General features: G+C 41.1%; 1 protein-coding gene across 1 annotated transcript in view; it reads left to right on the top strand.

The window, feature by feature from the left end:
- Positions 1-19,256, top strand: part of LOC121946406 (histone-lysine N-methyltransferase PRDM16-like) — a 129,647-nt gene that overhangs the window by 55,367 nt on the left and 55,024 nt on the right. The window contains exon 3 of the mRNA XM_042490954.1: positions 4,330-4,380. Coding sequence (XP_042346888.1) covers positions 4,330-4,380 — 51 coding nt within the window. The remainder of the gene's footprint in view (positions 1-4,329; positions 4,381-19,256) is intronic.

Raw genomic sequence — 19,256 nt, 5'->3', positions numbered from 1 at the left:
CTAAAAAGTTACATATGTTACATAGTATTAAACATGTTTTATTATCACCTGAAATCGAATGATAAAGATCAGGAGAGCGTGCACCAGCTGAGGTAAAACTATCTTGGATTTTATTCTGACATTGAATATTTGTCCATAACAGTAAAATCACTTGAAAAGTCTTCTGGTGTAAAGCTGGCAGTATTCAACCTTCTCATTGGTGTGTCTGGAAGTCAGGATATTCGGGTCATTCTCTCAAGGTTTTACTGGAGTTTTACGTGCAAACCCACCACATATGCTTTACAGGCCCTATAGAGAAACTCTCATGGACCATTTCTTTCACCTTAAATGAGTTCTGGAAATAAACTGAGCGGGATTTTGCTCCGTCATGTGTTTTAGACTGTGACAGGCCTTGTAAAAACAACGAGGCAGTCCACTCACTGAGTGTCTCTCCCTATGTCGTGTTTTCTTTTGTCCGCTTGGTCATCATGGCATGTCAATACGAATGGTGCTAAAGTGGTGCTGAAAAACTCCTGACTCTGTCCAATAACAAAAGCTGCGCTATGAAACACTAATAATGGTGGGGTTTTCCCTCCTGCCTGGTGTGAAAACACACACCACAGACACAGTGAGATACACACACATACACAAATACACACATGTATGCACACCCCTAATGAGGATCTGGACAGCTCTTGGTAGAGGGATTCTGCAGGTGGCTGCACTTTCATCAAGCCACGACTGGATTTGTTTATGTTTGAGGTCATACGGGCCAGAGAGAGAAGTTTGTGTGCCCAGACACACACTTACACACACTTTCTAATTACTCTCGCTTCAGTGTTTTCTCTTTTCCATAAGACATATTGGCATGTCAGCATTCAGCAGGCTAGATACTGAACAAATGGACAATTTTACCTCTCTCTGTGTAGTGGAAAATCTATCTCTCTCAACATAGGCCAGTCTCTATTTGGATCTGTCTCACCGACCCAGAGTAAAAGTCACTTTGAGATGACGGTGACATGTGCAATAAATCATAGCACCGCCAGTCAGTGACCAATCGCATTTTCCCTCCCTAATTAATAGCTTATTTATTTTCTTGGTGGGGTCCTGCTGCAGGGCTAAGCTATTCTGTGTGTGTTTCTGTCTGTCTGTGTTTGTCTGGTATGTGTGTTAGTGTATATATGTGAGAGTGTGTGTGTGTGCATACAGTATACCAGTGTTGAAAGAGCATCTCCACCTGCCTCTGTGTTTCAGTTACTGTCATCATTGCACAAGCCCTTGCTATCCCCATCTGGAAACCCTGTTCACCAGCAATCTTTTCACAGAAAAAACCCTCACTGGGTAACTTTTCAACAGACAAACAATGTGGATTACAATTGCATAGCATTCAAAGCCAGGAAGCATTATAATTACTATTTCCCTGACAGTCAGCTCAGTGTTTCTGGAGTCGACATTGAGGTTTGGACGCTAGAGAGCCCACACCGTCCCGACCCCCCACCTGAAGCTGAAAGACATTAAGGCATCAGTAAAACCGCTCATGTCTGCTTGCATGTCTTCTACAGTTTTGGGTTACTCTTGCACAATTTGATACACACACATATTTACACTTGGCATGTAGCTGAACAGAACAGGGGGAAAGTCCAGAAATTGTCCTATAGTTGTTGAACGCCTGGTAGCATTTTGGACGACCCAGCCAAGCTGTTGGGTTTGTAAACTGTTGCAGCTGGTCTTGTGCATTACAAGAAAGAGGGAGTGCTCTCTCTATCCCTCTCTCTCTCTTACGCTCTCTCTCTCTCTATTTTACTATCTTCTCTAGTGCCATGTTTTAAGTTCACAAGCACATTTTTACTTACAAAGCAGATACATTAACTTAATGTCTTTCTTTCTATAAAATAGTCATTCTGGAATCCCCTCTGCTTTACCCAACACAGCTGTTGCAATAAAGAGTTATACTGTGTATTCCACGAAATAATTAAGTAAACAAAAAACAGAGTAATACGGTTTGTTGTTGTTGTTGTTGTTTGGTTGGTTTAATTTTTTTAAGGCAAAATGACCATTTTGTAATTGTTGTCTTTTGTTTGTTAACCTTTGGCTATTTTTTGCAAAAAGCTTGATTATCAAGACATACACATACACATCCTCAAAAGATGCTGCGTAGAGGCCAGAGTTCTTATCTGCTGATAAATAAGATTCCTGCAAATGTTCAATCACTTGTTGACACTATTAACTACTCTTTTGTTTTGTTGTAACGGATATGTTAAAAATGTTACATTTCTATGAATACCTGCTTTTAGTGTCACAATCACAGGTGTGATTGCTAGAAAAAAAATACTTTTTGTGGCAAATTGGCCACAAGGAATGCTGTTGTCTTGCAAAAACATTTGCTATTGTTGACACAGTCCCTACTGAAATTAACGCTGATAGTTCACTTAAAAAGATACGCTTTTGGTCGCACATTAAAGCTGGAAATCCCGCTGACATCTTGCAAAAAACCTTGCTTTTGGTAACACAATCCCTACTGAAAATTACGTAGCTCTCTCACTCTTGCTAAACTACAACAGATTTTGTTTGTTGGTGTCAAACAGTTGTCTGCAGCTTGGCCGCCATTTTGCTTAGGTGACAAGCCATCCACTGTCCCCTACACCTCTCAGGAACAAATCAGCTCATTAACAATGAATCAGAACTACTTCAGGACATTTGATATGATATGTATGAAAAGTTTCATTGTAACAAATCTGTGGAACATATGATGCCATTTTCTTTTGGCTTAATTCTGTAAAACTCTATTTACATTCTCAAAATAGGGGTGCTTCCGATACAACTCAAAACAATGTGACAAATTTGATTGGCCATGAGGGACGCGGCATCTCTTGTGGGGGGATGACAAGTTGTTGTGCAGTTTGAAACTGTTTTCAGGAACAGGATGCTTCTGTAAAGGTTTAGATGATGTGTAAGTAGGCTGAGAACACTATTGTAAGTATCTGTGGTGTAATTGCTCCCATTTGCTCAGGCTGAGAAACAGATCCCTTGACAGCTTAATGTAGGAAATCACTCCATACGGCACAACGGTGCACATATGGCCCATCTGGTTCACTGTTTAGTGAGAGGAGAGTAACTTGAGAGTGAACTTCTGTGTGTAACTATGATTTCAGATAACTGTTTTTCAATTTTACTGAGGGATAAACAGTCTTAGGGAGAAAGTAATAGACAGCTTTATCTAGAGGCACATTTGTGCATAAACATCCACAAGCTCATACAATTCATAATCACCTCCTGTGAATTGAGGCCTTGTATAGAAAGGTGCATAACAGAAGTCACTGTATGCCAGAATTGAAAGAATGGCTCCACAGTTTGCACGGCAGATTCCACAGCAGATAAATGTCTCTCTCCCAATCACGGTGGGCCAAACTGGTGTAGGAAATACAAACTTTTATATGTCAGCGCTAATGTAGAGGCAGCCAGTCTTGTCACAACACCCAAACAACACACCTACTGTGAAAGGGCAGATGGGGAGGATAGGGAGCAGGAAAAGGGAGGCTCAGATATGCTGTATGTCTGTGCTTGAGGAAGTTTTATAGGCCTAATTTCACTTAAACTTGGTAAAGTGCCACGCTGATCCCCAGCCCCAACTTAAACTGCTCTGAAAACAGTCTGCATCTCTTCTTTGATCCTCAGCTGCCATCAATGGGCTTCAGAGAGGGAGAGAAAGAGACAGACAGACTGAGAGAGACTCTGGGTTGCCATTATATGTGAAATGCCCCCTCATTGCAGCAGGGCAGCCCCATCTCTTCATCATTCCCCCACTTCCTTCATTTCCTCTGGCAGACACTGGGAGCATTCTACCACCCATCTGCCCCCAGTAAATATTGCTTGAAGGCTTAATTATACACACACACTCATACACACACACACACTCACAGACACGGTCTCAGCGAAATTTCCTGCAACGCTGAAGCGGAGAATTAACGTCAAATCTGTGGGGCATTCATTCATCAGAGTGAGTGTGTATATGTGTGTGTAGTGTTATGTTTGCCTCTGTGTGTGTTTTTGTGACCTCTCAGTCCATTATTATATCCCTCTGGTCACATTTGTAGCCCTGAGGGTCTGTGTGATGAACTGTGAACACCCTATGCTCATGTCATCAAGCAGCGACAGTCACAACCCACGGGCCGAGGCCCTTTGAGGCACAGGAATCAATATCATCTTTTAAAGCTTTAATAAATAGATGTTCTCCTCAATCAAATCAGTTCTTGTTGCCTGGTTTATCCTAATATTTACTCATCACTTTTGAATATTGGTGTGGGTTTTTGGTTTCATTAATTAATTATTTTTTGGTTTGTGTTTTCTTAGCAGATGATGAATGACCATGACGAAGCCTCCCCTGACAGCTGCATCAAAAAGGTAGGATAGTTACACCTGTTTATGCTGTTTTATGAATCCTGTCTCTGTCCCCCTTGCCCTGCATGCAAACGATCCTGCTGGGTTTACACTTTGTATCAAAGGTATGAGTGTGAAGTTAAAAAGTGGCTTTTACTGAGATTTTGGCCTATAGATGCTAAGGCCTTATACTGTAAGTGTGCCTTTATCTATAAGGCCTTGCCATCTAAGCCTCTGGCATATTTATCATGCATACAAAGCCAATAACCATGACAACAGATCACAGGATAGGGTGACTTAATAAGTTCCTCACACTAGTTTTGAACTGGGGGAAACTGCTTTCAGGTATATCTTAATACCGAAATGAACTGCAACAGATCTTAAAGTCATCGAAATCATTCCTCTGAGAGACTCTAATGCCCTCCTTGCTTGTATTCCTAATAATTATAGTGTGTGTGTGTGTGTGTGCGTGTGTGTGTGTGTGTGTGTGTATGTGTGTTTGTTAGATGCTTGTTTTGACTAGATACGTTATCTGTTCTCTTGTAAAAGAGGGCTTTATTTCAACTAGAGCTGCGACGATGAGTTAATGAATCGGACAGTCAATAGAAAGAAAATTGCCATCTATTTTGATAATCTCTTACCGTTTAATTCATTTTTTTAAGCAAAAAAAAAAGATGACATTTGCAGGTTCCAACTTCTTAAATGTGAGAATTTTCTGCTTGTTTTTGTCATTTGCGACAGTAAATGAAGAGTCTTTGGGTTATGGACTGTTGATTGGACAAAAGATGTCATTTGAATATGTCACTTTGGGCTGTGGGAAAATTGTGATGAGAGTTTTTCTTTTATTTATTTTTTTATTTATTTACATTTTATAGTCTAAAGTTTTACTCATCAATTAATCTTGCAAATAATCTGCAGAATAATTGGTAATGTTAATAACCAATACTTGCAGCCCCAATTTCAATTAGATCTGCAAAATAAATGCAGTTTAACTTACCTACACCACCTTGGTGTACAGAGGTCATCTGTGTACTTTGGTTTGTGCACTTTATTAAGTAGTTAGTATAATAGTAGTTAGTATTACATTTTCTGAGCTTTCTACAAAAGCTTCAGCAGAGCATGCATGCAATGAAGATCATAGCTGGTGATTTATAAGGCTTTCTTATCAAAGAACAGAGCCCCACTCTCTTCACTCAGACAAAACCACTGACATGCACACACACTGTGACCGACACGTCCCATTGACCAGTCACTGACCACTTTATGAGGTGATAAATTTATTGAAGAGGCTGGGCAGTTTGCTTTTACAGCCAGTGTCACCGGGTCACGAGAGGACAGCGAGAGAGTTCATGTCCACCTAATGGTCCATGAAAGAACAATAGCTGCGGCGAGGTGGACACTCATTCTGAGAACGACTGATGCCATGCAGATGAAGCTCCAAAGAAAGTCAATGGCAGGGGAGCTGAAACCTAAATCAATGTTAGAAATGGGATGGAAGTAAATTATGTGGGGTTTCTATCAGACTTTAGTTTTAGAGGAGCAGTCCATATTATCAGTATGCCAACAGTATTTCAGATACTTCAAAACCCATTGTTGTCAGTGTCTTGAAAAATTAGAATTTTTTCTTTTCCATTTTAAAAAGTAATTTACTAACCTCCTTGTACAGTAACAGTACAATACTGTGGTTGAAATATAAGCTTTAAATGGAAACATTTGTTTGTCATTCGTAGGTGGAATTTGATTAATGTTGGTTGACAGAACTGACCTAAAAAAATTCATTACATCACATGAGTGGCGTTCATCGTGGATTTAGCTATCAAAGAAATTGAAACTGAGATTTGGACTTTGTCTCCAAAGTTTGTATGTGCATTTTGTCTTATCTTACATGACAGGATGGTCAAAACATTGGGAGCAGAACTAATGGTGAACTACTCCTCAATATGTAATCCAACTCCCTTTAATAAAAGCAATGTGTGAGAGAAGACGCCTCATGAGCAGCCATAGGAAGATGTATTTCACTTAAAATTTCCTTTGGCGTAATCTAGAATTATGGCCAGTTTGGCTCTTAGAAAAATAAGATCACTTAAGTTTCCTCATTTGCATTTCAGGGTCAAGGGTCTTGTTGCTGTATCCTCTATAAACAGGCAGGAATGCAAATCACTGACTGCTTGGTTGATTTGAAATCCTACATTAGTCAATGAGCTTATTTTAAGAGTTGACCGCAGGTGGTTTGGGCTTTTCCCTGTTCCCCACATGTTCGTACAATGTGGAAAAACCTAGCCGGTTTTATAAACTACCTAACCACCTTCCACATAAGAGTAGCCTAGCACACACTTTTACACATTCAAGAGTACAAAGACACGCATACACACCTTCATGCACTGATAGGTGCATTAAGTTGTAATACACACCCACACAGATGACAGAATACAGACAGTAGCTTACAGTACCTATGGTACATAAAATCCAAACACACACTCACTCTCTCTCTCTCTCACACACACACACACACACACTGGCCACATCTCATTATGCAGAGTGTGAGTTGCGGTGGGCCCTCATCGGGCGGTGGCAGACCACATGCCTGTTATGAATATGAATGAAATTATGCATGAGCCATTCCTTATGACATGACTCATTCATCCACATCGTGCAGTCACACACACACACACACAAACACAGGCCTTGGGCACACACACATACACGCACACATGCACATAAACATTGACTTCTCCTTTCTCCACCATGTCATTAACATTGCTATGCTTGATTAAGGCAGAATGTTAATTGAGTTGCAGCTTGTGAATAAAGTAGTTCAGTTCAGAGAGGTGTGTGTGTGTTTGCACAACTGTAGGTTTTATTAGTTATTATTGGTTGCTGCACTCTACAGTGAAACAGATCTGTTGCTGTGTTTATATATGTTTGTATGTGGCATACAGTGCATATTATTGGTGGATGTATTCTATATTTTAGTCACAACGGTCACAGATTACTCCTATATAGGCAGGCTGAAAGCTCCTGCACAAAACAGGCAGAATATATAGATAGATTAATGAATAAGATGAGATGGATAAGCACTGGGAGACATAAAGAGGACTTACTTTTGGATTCTCTCTCGGTTTAAATAAATCCCAGCAGCACTGATGTTGATATTTCACAAATAATAGAATATTTAGTAACCTCATCAATTTGTGTCAACTTCTGAACTTATACCACTATTGCACAAAAAAAACCCACGTTTGACACCAAATAAAGATTGGGTACTCAAAAGACAGATTGTGTGGTGGACTTAATTGTTAAACCTAATTATATTATTCTGAAATATACTGTGTAAACTCTATAAAAGAAATGATAAAATATTTAAAAAGGCAATTTAAGTAAAACATTTTTATTTAAAAATAAAAAAGTAGAAAAAAAAGATTTTCTCTATGATAAACATTAGTTTTAGGAAGAGAATTACATATTATAATTATTTTTATTGTACTGTTTACTATTTCTTGTTGTGATGTGTGTATCACACATCACAACAATCCTGCAAGGACCTGGCCCATGATGAGAGCCAATCCATGCCGTTTGACCCGTAAACATATCTCTTTCTCGACCTTTCTAACAACCTACCCCATTTGCACGACCTGTGTCATTGACACATTCATAGTGATCCCAAATACAGGCTCAATCCATGCTGCTGAGTCAGTCTGAAAGGAGTATAAAGGCAGGTAGGGGGCACTGGTAGAGTCGGGGTTAAGGCAAGGGATAAAACAGAAGCAATGATGTTATTGTAGCTTCTCCAGTTCACTTACTGAAAACTGTCCAGAGCTTACAAATGCGTGTGTGCAAGTGTGTGTGTGTGTGTGTGTGTGTGTGTGTGTGTGTGTGGTGTGTGTGTGTGTGTGTGTGTGTGTGTGTGTGTGTGAGACTGTGTTAATCCTCATCTTCAGAAGAGCGCCGCTGTCCATCCTAACGTGTGTAAACACTCCAGCAGATCAGATGGCAGATAATGACTTCCAGATAGACACCCTCCATTCAACCAGCCGAGAAAATCAATGAGCACTGATTGCTTTTTTCCCAAGACGATCATCTCCCCCGAAGGCTACTATCTATCTCTCTCTCCCTGTATCTCTCTGTCGCTCTCAATTTCTCCGTCTCTCTCTCCAAGCCCCATTCATTCACCTCTCAATACCACCGAGATTGCATCAATTCATGCTGCTTTTCACAGGGGATTTACGGTGAAAAGATACAGCGGAATATCTCTTTAAGACGATCGGGTCTCTCTTACTCCGCGTGTGTCACTCTTCCTCTCTTATTTGTCTGAGTGAAGGCGGACATGCTTGCCCAACATATTTCCTTTAAGCACTGATGCTTTCCAGATAGTGAAACGTGTCTTTCTTTCTTTACTTCTTCAGAGATGTGATTTTTCATTCATGTTGTTCAGTTTGCATCATGATGCGACGTATGCATTTATGTGTGTTTTAGACGCAGCATTAGTTGCAAATGGGAAAATGAGAAGGGTTGACATGAACTCTGACCTATAAGTAGATTTTTCCCACTCCATGTTGAAAGACTGGGGAGCCAAATGGGGGTCAGCTGCTGTTGTGAGTCGATGGGTGTGTATGCGCATGCAGTCTTTTTTTCCCCGTATCAAGCTGGGGAATTGAATCTCTAAATACGCTTTCTAAATGACCCCAAATGTATGAGGGCTATTATGTGGACAGAGGGAGGCTCATGGGTCACAGAAGTGATCCAGTGCTCCGGGCCATAGTTTACCCCCTGCCAACAGCACCGCACTCCCCTGTCCCTCCCCCTGCTTAAATGGGCTCATGATTGATTGATAATTATGATAATTTGTTTGAAATGATTATCTGGATATTATAATCACTGCCACCCCAGTGCGCCACGGGGGCAAGTCATTTTTCATAATGCTGAACGTCACAAATGCCCCCTGGTTACAGCAATGGCTCTGTGTGTGTGTGTGTGTGTGTGTGTGTGTTGAGGTGTGAATGCCCAGGGCTTGGCAATGGTCTCCCTAGGGCCATGACTCGACTGGAGTGATGCACCAAAGAACAGGAAATAGCCTGAACACACACACACACACACACACGCACACACACACACAAAGCAAGCCAAGAAAGTTGGACTTCACCAAAACATCTCTACACTGTAATTTGTCTCAGCATTGCAAAGATACTATACCTGTATAACTCAATATAATAGATAATAGTCCGTGTTCACTACTTGCACTTGAGGGCAAGTAGCAATTGAGTTTTAACCAAAAAGTTTTGGTAAAGCGTATTTTCTCGCTTATTATCTATCAGCTTTAGCATAGCTGGCTTGGCCTGGTTAGCTGGGTTGGTCAAGCTTAATGGACAACTATTTGTGTCTAACATGTAAGCTAAAAATATTTACCTGAAGTCTGGAATACGTGTAAAAAAAAACACTTTAAACATTTCATTCATGACAGCATCACTTGAATGTGTCAATAAGCAAAACAAGACAAAAACAGGCTGGAAGGCGAATCCTTTTCCCAGGCAGCTTCCTTATGCAAATTTGGACTGTGCAAAAATAATAACTAATGCTATGGAGTGTTTTTCACTGTATTTATGTAACAAAACTTTAACTTGTGCAGCAGAGAAAACTAAATTAAAACATAAAGGGACTGAATTCTACTATACGGCCTTCACATTTGCCTTTTAATCAGTCCATTGTGGCTGTACGAGCAGACGCTGCAATTTAGGAATTATTTACAGGTCAGAGTCTTATGATGGAGCATTACATTTACATTACGTTGCTGACATTTGCGTTATTTATTTTTTGTTTGTTTTTGACAATATGCCAGTATCTGAGTGCCTTAACTCTTACAGTAAGAATTATGACCAATGAGTCACCATTGAATGCTAACATTTTTCAAAATAAATGAAAATATGTATTTATGGCAATTTTTTAAATTTTCCCTACTATGTGAAAATGAACCAAACCTTGACCCCCAAATCAAAGTACATACTGAACCATGAATTTTGTGTACTATAACATACCCAGTAGATACATGGATAGGTTTGTCTACACAAAGTGAGAAAGCAGCACTCTGCCTGTGTGATTTCCTTCATGTCTGCTCTTGAGAACATACAGACTGTTGCATGATCAGGAAGTTCCCAAACATCTTCTTGTCATTCCCAGGCAGTGAGCAAACACACCGTAGCTCCAATCATCCCGTCTTCTCTGTCATCTGAAGGAAAAGAAGGGGAGGAGTGTGTGTGCATGTGTGTGTATTGGGGGGGTGCAGGAATAATATTTGCGGTTTTCGCTTCGCCCCGAGATGACTTAATGATGATATGGGTCCCTTTCTTCTGCTAGGCAGGGTTACGTTTTAATGGGCCCTGAGTGACATGTTTTCATTTGGCTCCGTAACCTGCCCCCCCACCCAGCACCAGCACCAGCGTCACCACCTTCATCCCCAACCCCCCCTTCAAAATATACAACGCCAAATCCTGCGCTGTGTCAGGTCAGACAAAGTAAAAAAAAAAAAAGTGTTTTGAAAGTGGAGGCAGTCAGCACACAGCTTCCATGTAGTGTTTGTGTGGTAGGTTACGGAGGGATGGGGAGTGGTCCCTCACAGACAGGCAGATAAATATGCAGAGACTGAGCTCACATGGTTGAAATCATGTATGTTGGGGAATGTTTGGATCCTGCAGATTATCTTTCAAAGCATACCATTCACCTCCAAACATCAACCTGTGTTTAAAGATGGTTAAATAGAAAATGAATACGCCACTAAAATACTTTAAGTTTGAAAGGTGGCACTGATAAATTTAAGGCTTGCTTCTTTGCAGAGGATGAATTGATGGCAAAGGCAACAAAGATCAATCTCAAATCACTCCTGCAAATCTGCTGCTAATCTGTGTGCGCAAAAACATCATGATTAAAACATCTGCCACCACGATTAATTTGAGATTTTTGGAGCTGAACCATTCATTAGGAGCACAATTGGAATATATATACCGTTGGGTCATTTATGGCACCTCTCACAACGCAGAGCATACTCTGGGCACAGATGGAGCAGCAGAATGTCAGACACAGTGATAGTGAAACTTAATTGTTATCTGTGCTGGGTCTAAAAGTTTACTTTCACTCCCTCTGCAGCAGCCCCTTATCTCATCCATTGATCTGATCAGCTCTGACTAAATCAACATATCAATTAACCCTTTAAAACCTGAGAAAAATGATTTGATTTATTACAAAAACATGGGGAGAGGGCAATGTATGTATGAATTTAACAAGACGTGGCCCAAAAAATAGCAATAAATTAATAAAAGTTATAGGAAAATTACCTGAAAATACATTGAAAAAAAGAATAGTAAAAACAACCAAGAAAATAGCCAGAAAAAAAGTGCAAAAAATTGTAAATAAAGAAATAAAATAAAAAATTACACTAATTACACTAAATTACTAGTTTGCAGGGCATTGTCTTGTCATCTTTTACCAATTTCTTGCAATTTGTGTGGCACTTTTTGCAAAGTAGCTCATTGCCCTTTTGAAAGAAATCAAATCAATATCCCCAGGTTTCAAAGGGATAATAGCTTTTGAAGGTCATCTGAATGCAGCACAAGAAAACTGATGTCGACTCAAGTTTCAAAGGGTTAACAAACCAACTAACTATTTCTGTAGGAACCACAACATAGCTTCATGCACTCCTACATCATGTTATCGCCTCCCAATAGCTTGAAAGCTTAGCTGGAGTTGTCATATTGAGCCATTTATTGATTATGTATTATTCACTTTGCAGGAGTGTTGGAGTATCTGTCAACATTTTGACCTTTTTTAACAAGTTAAAAACTTTCAAGCTCAGAAGCAGAGAGTATTTGATACTCAAAAGATTTTTTGGTGGAGTTTTGCTATAATGTGTCTATAATCCCTGCTTAGATCGATTATAGACAATCAAGTCATCTGTCCAGACTTTTCTTAGCCAATAGCGTTGATCTTAGGAAGGTCACATGGTCCGGACAAAGTCAGGGTTGTTGGAGAGGAGGTGGGGAGTAGGAGGAGAGGTGAAGACAGAAAGAAATGGTCTTTCTCTCTCTCTGTCTGTCTTGTCTGTGGGAACTGTCCCAGCTATGGTCAATGCAGAATGCTGTCATTATGCCTTGTGAGGAGCATTCACTCAAAGGCCACTGCTGTGTGTCACTGTGTTCATGTATGTGTGCGTCTGAGTGCCACTTTTAACTTGCAGTGGCACTTTTAACGTGTGTGTGTGTGTGTGTCCAGTGTGTGTGGGCCCTGACTGACGCATCTCTCTTGTTATCGCTGATCAAAACCCAACGTCACAATGGAGTGAAGCGCTGGGAGAGGAATTCAAGTGGGAACGAAGAAAGAAAGAGTGGAACAGATAGAGAAGGACAGAGTGAGGGGGCGGAGGAGAAGCACGAGGTGATCGGAGGCACTTTCACATCAGCTGGCTCCCTGACCTCTCTCACTCTCTCTCTCTCTCTCTCTTTTCTTGTGCCTTTCACTCTGTATATTTCTCTCATTCCCTCTCTTGTGGTCTTTGTCTCTCCATAATCTCTCTCTCAGCGGCCATTCCAACACATTCTCTGGGGTCACCCAACAAAAGGAGGAGGGCGATAGTCTGACAGTTGCGGGGGCTGTCATATGAGTTTCCTCACACACAGACACAGACACACAGACACACACACACACACACACACACACACACACACACACACACACACACACACACACACACACTCAGCTTCACACATTTGTTTTTACTATCCGTATGAGGACATTCTGTCACTCCCCAATCATCATAATCTCCACACACGTCTAAGGAAACTAAATTCTGCACTGAAGCAGTCGAACTTCTTGGTTTATTTTTTTAAAGGTATACTTTGCAAGAATTGTCGATTACTGTTTGTTATAACAACATTATAACTGGCCTTGTTGTAATTGCAGGGTTTTTTTTTTCTTGTTTTGTGTCCATAATTTCCTCTTCAATGTCTGCTTCTACTACATTGTCCTTTTACCCACCTATTTACAAAGTCCAGACCTGGACTCACCATTGCAGTAGATGCACAAAAAGTGGCTTCAATAAACAACAATACAAGGTAGTCTCAGCCTAAAAAAAACATTTTTTTGTTAATGTTAGTGTTGACTGTTCCTGTCATTTTGCAGAAGTTACTCCCAGGAAAAGCAAGTTGAGTATTCCTGCCCTAAACCTAAAGGCATCTTATTGCCAATTGAGTTGGATACATTTTCTTTGTGACTCGAATCTATGAACACGATTTGGTGCCAAATGAATGGACATTTTTAAAGCAGAGATATTCACTTGACCTCTCTTAGCTTTACCACTTACTGGTAAACTGTCCCCACTTTGGAGGATTATCTTCATCTGTCTGTGCTTTTAAGGACATTTGGCACTGATATCCTTCAAAATAGACACAAACACACGAAAATGCACACACACACACACACACACACACACACACGCCTACTCTGTCCTGTCTGTCAAGAAAGCAGCGAGTCCATTAAAGCAGACAGAGTGAATGCAGAAGGCTGGCTGGTCAAGCATTGGTGATAATAACATGACGACCCGCATGGCGTTGCCACGGCGACTTAGAAGCCAGGGGGAGGCAGAGAACAGAGAGTTGTGTGGTCCTGCTCTTCAAAAATATTTTCACGTGTCAGACAAGGATCTCCCTTCATGTGTGCGTGAGAACGGCTTTGGTGCATTTGGAACACATTGTCAGGGGGAGTATTTTGTGTTGAAAAAGGTCATCGGTCATATTATACTACAGACATGTCTACCTTTTAATGTCAGTTTCAGATGCTGCAGCTGAGTATATCTAACATGATCATATCTTTATATTTTGTGCAGCTAAGAATATCTCAAAAAATACTTTAGCATTTTGAGGATAGTTATGCATGTGATGAAGAAAATGAAGGGCTTCGGACACACTAAATCTGTGTATTATAATGTCCCTCTTTGTTGTTATATTTCACAACACTTCATTAATCAACTTGAAAAGAGGAAAGATAAAAAAAACAGCTAGAGAAATGGAGATGGCGTGGGAGATGAGGAGGTGTTGACACAACACAATTTCTATAGATAGATGGGCAAAAGATGGAGTTGAAGCAGGAGAGTGAGTGTCAGTAAAGATGGAAACCCTCAGAGGGCAAGAGACAGCCGGAGGCAGGGGGATGGGGGGCATGACAGGAGAGGAATGCCAGAATGCCCAAGAGAGGCAAGAACTGCCAGCACAGTCACAGACAGAGTCCGTCTGGGGAAGAGAGACAGAGAGTGGGGGAGAGGGACTGGCCCCGCCAACACAAGGTCATGTGAAAAAAGATCCCCCTTTCTCCAGCCACCCACCTACCCATCCATCCATCTATCCATCCCTGTATCTGCACATCACTCTGCCCCCTTGAATATTTTAGGTAGTCAAAACATTTGAAAATTAAAAAAAAAAAAAGAGAGAAAAGAACAGAAGGGGGGAGAACAGACTTGGCGAGATATAAGTGAAGGATGAGGCAATGGCGGGAGACAGTGGAAGTGTGTCTGTGCGTAACAGGTCTTAGGGGAGCTTTTAGCCACGGGGTGGTAAGTGAAGCGTGCCGTGTGTTGAGGCTGCTCTGGTTAACTGTCTTCATACGAACGATGGCCTCAGACACACACACACACACACATGTGTATATCTCTGCTCATGTGGTGGGCCTCAAATAGACCAGAAAATGTATTGTGTATCAGCTATGGTGGCTTGAAAATTACAAAAATTCATTAGTCACTTCAGCTAATATCAAACACAACATTTTTTTTAGAGCAGTGCCTTGAAATCAGAGAGGAAAACAAAAGGCTCAGTCACTTTCACATACTGGGAAATCCAGCTGTTGTGTAGGCAACAGCTAATGAGGATCCAAAGAAATATTGATGATATAAAGGGGAAAAAAATATAATGGTACTATGTATCTGCAAGATTAGAGTGTAAGCAGCTTGTCAGCTGTAGCAACATCTAAAGGTGTATATGATTGCTGTATCAATGAGCATTGATGGGAGTGCTTTTACTTTCAGCCTTTAACTGCTGCAGCATGTGTTGGTCAATTTCCGTAATTAAAATTCTGTCTGTTCCTTGGCTTGGCTCAATTCTCACAATACATCTGGATACACATAAGTTTTATGATCCCAGACAAATCAGAGGACTGAATGTGCATATGAAACAGGGCTCAAATTAATCTACCAAATCCTCTCCTGATGAATGTTTTTGTTGTTTCTAGTTTGCACTTTGTGGCTGCTTGAATGCAGGCTGGTAATTTTTATAGCGTTTTTTGTTTTGCTGAAGTTTTCTATAAAGGTTTGTGGCTGCAGTGAGGGTTTAAGAGGCAATCCTTACAGCTTGTAATGCAATCGGCGCGTTGTTGACAAAAAGCAAAAACAGAAAAGTTTTTAAAAAACAAATGCAGAGAAATATGACAGAAATGCCATTAAATGGTCAAAACATGGGACAACATTAACAAACCTAGCCAGAAAAACTATTCCACCCTCCTTTTTTCATTCATGTATTTTTTTTAGTATCTTTAATTTTTTAAAACACACACACAGTAACTTTATACTTACCGGCATACAAACAACAACCCAACAGAACAGACTTCTCTGGCTAAAAACACACAACCCCACACCATAAGACCTAACATTTGTTTTTCTTTGTTTAGTTTTTTCTATGGTCTGTTTTTGTTTCTTTGTTTGGAAACGTGTCATGTCACCCAGTGTATTAAGTTCTGTCTTGTCTGTTCTCTACTCTAAATCCGAAAAAAAGGAAAAGAAAACAACACTTATAAAAATATTTTTTTTGTTCCAAGCTTGTTCAGAAATTTTGATTTAAAAAGCACAAGGCATAACAATGTGGATTTTTACAGTTCTTTAAACAGCTAATCACAGCATGTTATGCATTCATCATTTCTATGGTTGACAGTATCTATACCTGTTGCTCCAAATTAGGATAATCCACCCTCAAATACATTCTGAAAACCAGCGTTTCTGTCCTCTCTCTCCTTGCTTTATCCTAACTTCCTTCCCTCTGCCCCTCCTTCCATCCCTCTCTCCTTCCCTCCGATCCCGGCTGAACAGTATGGTCTTTGACTGAGTCTTAATCTTCATTACAGGGCATTAGTCCACCGGGGAGGCCCTGTCTCGTCTCCCCACAGCGCAGCCTGGCACTGTCCCGCAAGGGACGTCCCGCAACGGCACAGTACAGACACCCTGCCAACCCCCCACCCCCACTGCCTTCACCTTGGTCACCCCTTCGCTCAAATGAACTGTTAAATAAACGGCAGGCCTTAATCCACATGAAGGAGCCGGGGTGGAGGTGGTGGAGTAAGTGGCAAGGCTGGTCAGGAGAAACAATAGAGCCAGCCCTGGACGCCTCCATTTAAAGCAACCATCAATCATACTCACCATGAGATTTCACTTTCTTTCTTTTTTTGACGTAGATTTTATCATTAATGACTAAATCTCAGAGAATCAGAGCGACAGTAATCTGAGGCATGTGGCTCAGCACTCATATGCAGTCTGTGAGCATGGCCTAGTGTCTGATAATGCATGTGTTGGTGTGTGTTGGTGTGTGTGTGTGTGTGTGTGTGTGCGTGCGTGCGTGCGTATGTATGTGTGTGTGCGTGCCCGCATTCTCTTGTGACATACAGACTATTTTTCATGGACTTCTCTGCACTGGCTTTTAACTCTCCCATGGCTTGCATTCTCATTTAATACCCATCAGAGAAAATAAAAAAATACACACACTTCTCAGGTGAAAGGACATTTTTAAACAAACACAAACATGCACACAGACATATCAGTGTATCACTGCTACACTGATCTCAGCAAGGACAGTTGACTTGCTGTGAATTAGATAATTAAGGAGGATGGCTAATTGAGTAAACAAGCATCGGGGCCGTCACCCCTAATTAAGTGATTACAAGGAAGAGCACACTCAGCCGGCACAGCACTAATTAACACGTACACAAACACACGCACAGACACGTGTGAGGACATGGAGAATTATCTGTAAGAGAAACAATGATTAGGCTGAGTGAGCGATCCCAGGAGAGGCAGGCAATGAGAGGGACACACACACACACACACACACACACACACACACACACACACACAGAGAGAGAGAGAGAGAGCATCATCCCGAGAGAGGGGTTTTCTGTGTCTCTGTGCTAATTCATAGTGGATAATCCTTTTATTCAGCCAGCAACACTGAAGCTGATGAGAACAGTTTACTGCAGCCACACAGAGTGACCTGCACTCCGTTTATAGACAATGCCTGTGGCCTGGGCACTGAAGGAGAGGGCAGTCTAAACAACAACACCAAGATGTTTTGCAAAGGCTCAATTTAATTGCAATTACACCTCCTCTTTTTCACTGGTGATTATCGTCTCAACCAATAGAGAGAATCACAGGAAAATCCTATACCCAAATGTAATAATGCAATCAAATCGTTGTATATATTTACATATTTTGTTGTGCTTCTTCACTCCGCTACCTTAATACAGAAACCCATTTTGTTTTTCCACACTCCATGGGAATACACCGGGATCCAACCCCGCTCTAATCTCAGCTGTGACATTTCAGATCGAGATGCTCATACGAGGGTATTATCATAGAGAGTGTTTCCCTGGGGAGAATTATCCAGAACATTAACCAGGAAGTCAAAGTGATTATTTTGCCCCATTTGTCCTTTGGGGAATATTGTCATATGTATGTGACATGATTTATTCTAATATAATCTGTATCTAGTCAAATATTTATTCAGATGTTAATGGCTTTGTTCAGTGAAAAGGGGATGCTGCCATGAAAAAAACCCAAAACAAAACAAAAGAAAAAAGGTTGGTCCGCAGTTGAAACTGTACCAAATTCAAAATGAGTTCTTTGGGTCCAACAGCTAGATTTAATTTCACACAAAAAGAGATTATTACGTGTTTTCATAACTCATTTTCAATCAGCTGTTTTTCCTTAACGCACCAGGTCAGATGTAATATTTTTTCCTGAGTGTACAGGATTTTCACAGCAGAGCACAAAAGCAGATCAGCTTGGCTTAAAATCCACTTACAATGAAGGGAAAAAAAATGCATTAATTAAGAATCGCTCCGGGGATGAAGTCTAATTATTCTCGGAGCAGAAAAGATTTTCCACATTGGTCAGGATAACTGCAGTGTGGTGTTATCTGCTAACAATGAGGCAAGCCTTTCTACTCCCTTTCACTATTGTGAGGCTGATTTAAGATCCCCAGCTAATGGGCATACCTGCCTGACAAACATGACTTCTTAGCAGGTGACTCCTGTCAAGTTTTTCTGAAATAACAGGTAAATGAATTAGCAATAAAATGGACTTAGGGGTAACAGGCAGGGGTGCCCATTATTACCGCTCCTAATCACTAAAGAGATGCCATTCACTTGCCTTAAGAAGGCAGCATTTTTCACCGCTTGCTGGCCACCGGCCCCCTCAGAGCCACAACACATTTCTAATGGAAGGCTCGCTGCTTGAGCTCCAACCTCCCGAAAGCCCCCAACCATTTCTTTCTTTCACTCTCTTTTCTCTCCTCCACCCACACCCCACTCCCCACCCCCCTTTCTCTCCTGTAAGATTATCAGTTTTGATTACCGCCGGCAACAGGCTCTTACCAGCGGTCGGAAGCGGCGTCTCACAGACCTGAAAGGCCCTCAGCAGGTTGCAAGAAGCTTTTGAAATTATGGGGCTGGGCTCAGAGGGAAAGTGCTCTGCGTGCTGCTTCGCGGCCATTTAATCAACTCCTGACTTTTGATAGTCAAATAATGGCTAATTACAGTAGCACCTGCCCACAGGGTTAAAGGGTGGAACAGATTTAATGAGAGAAAGAGAGGAAAAAGAGACGAGAAAA

The sequence above is a fragment of the Plectropomus leopardus genome, chromosome 8 (assembly GCF_008729295.1).
Source record: "Plectropomus leopardus isolate mb chromosome 8, YSFRI_Pleo_2.0, whole genome shotgun sequence".
Classification (NCBI taxonomy): domain Eukaryota; kingdom Metazoa; phylum Chordata; class Actinopteri; order Perciformes; family Serranidae; genus Plectropomus; species Plectropomus leopardus.
This window is presented reverse-complemented; position numbering and strand designations above follow the sequence as displayed.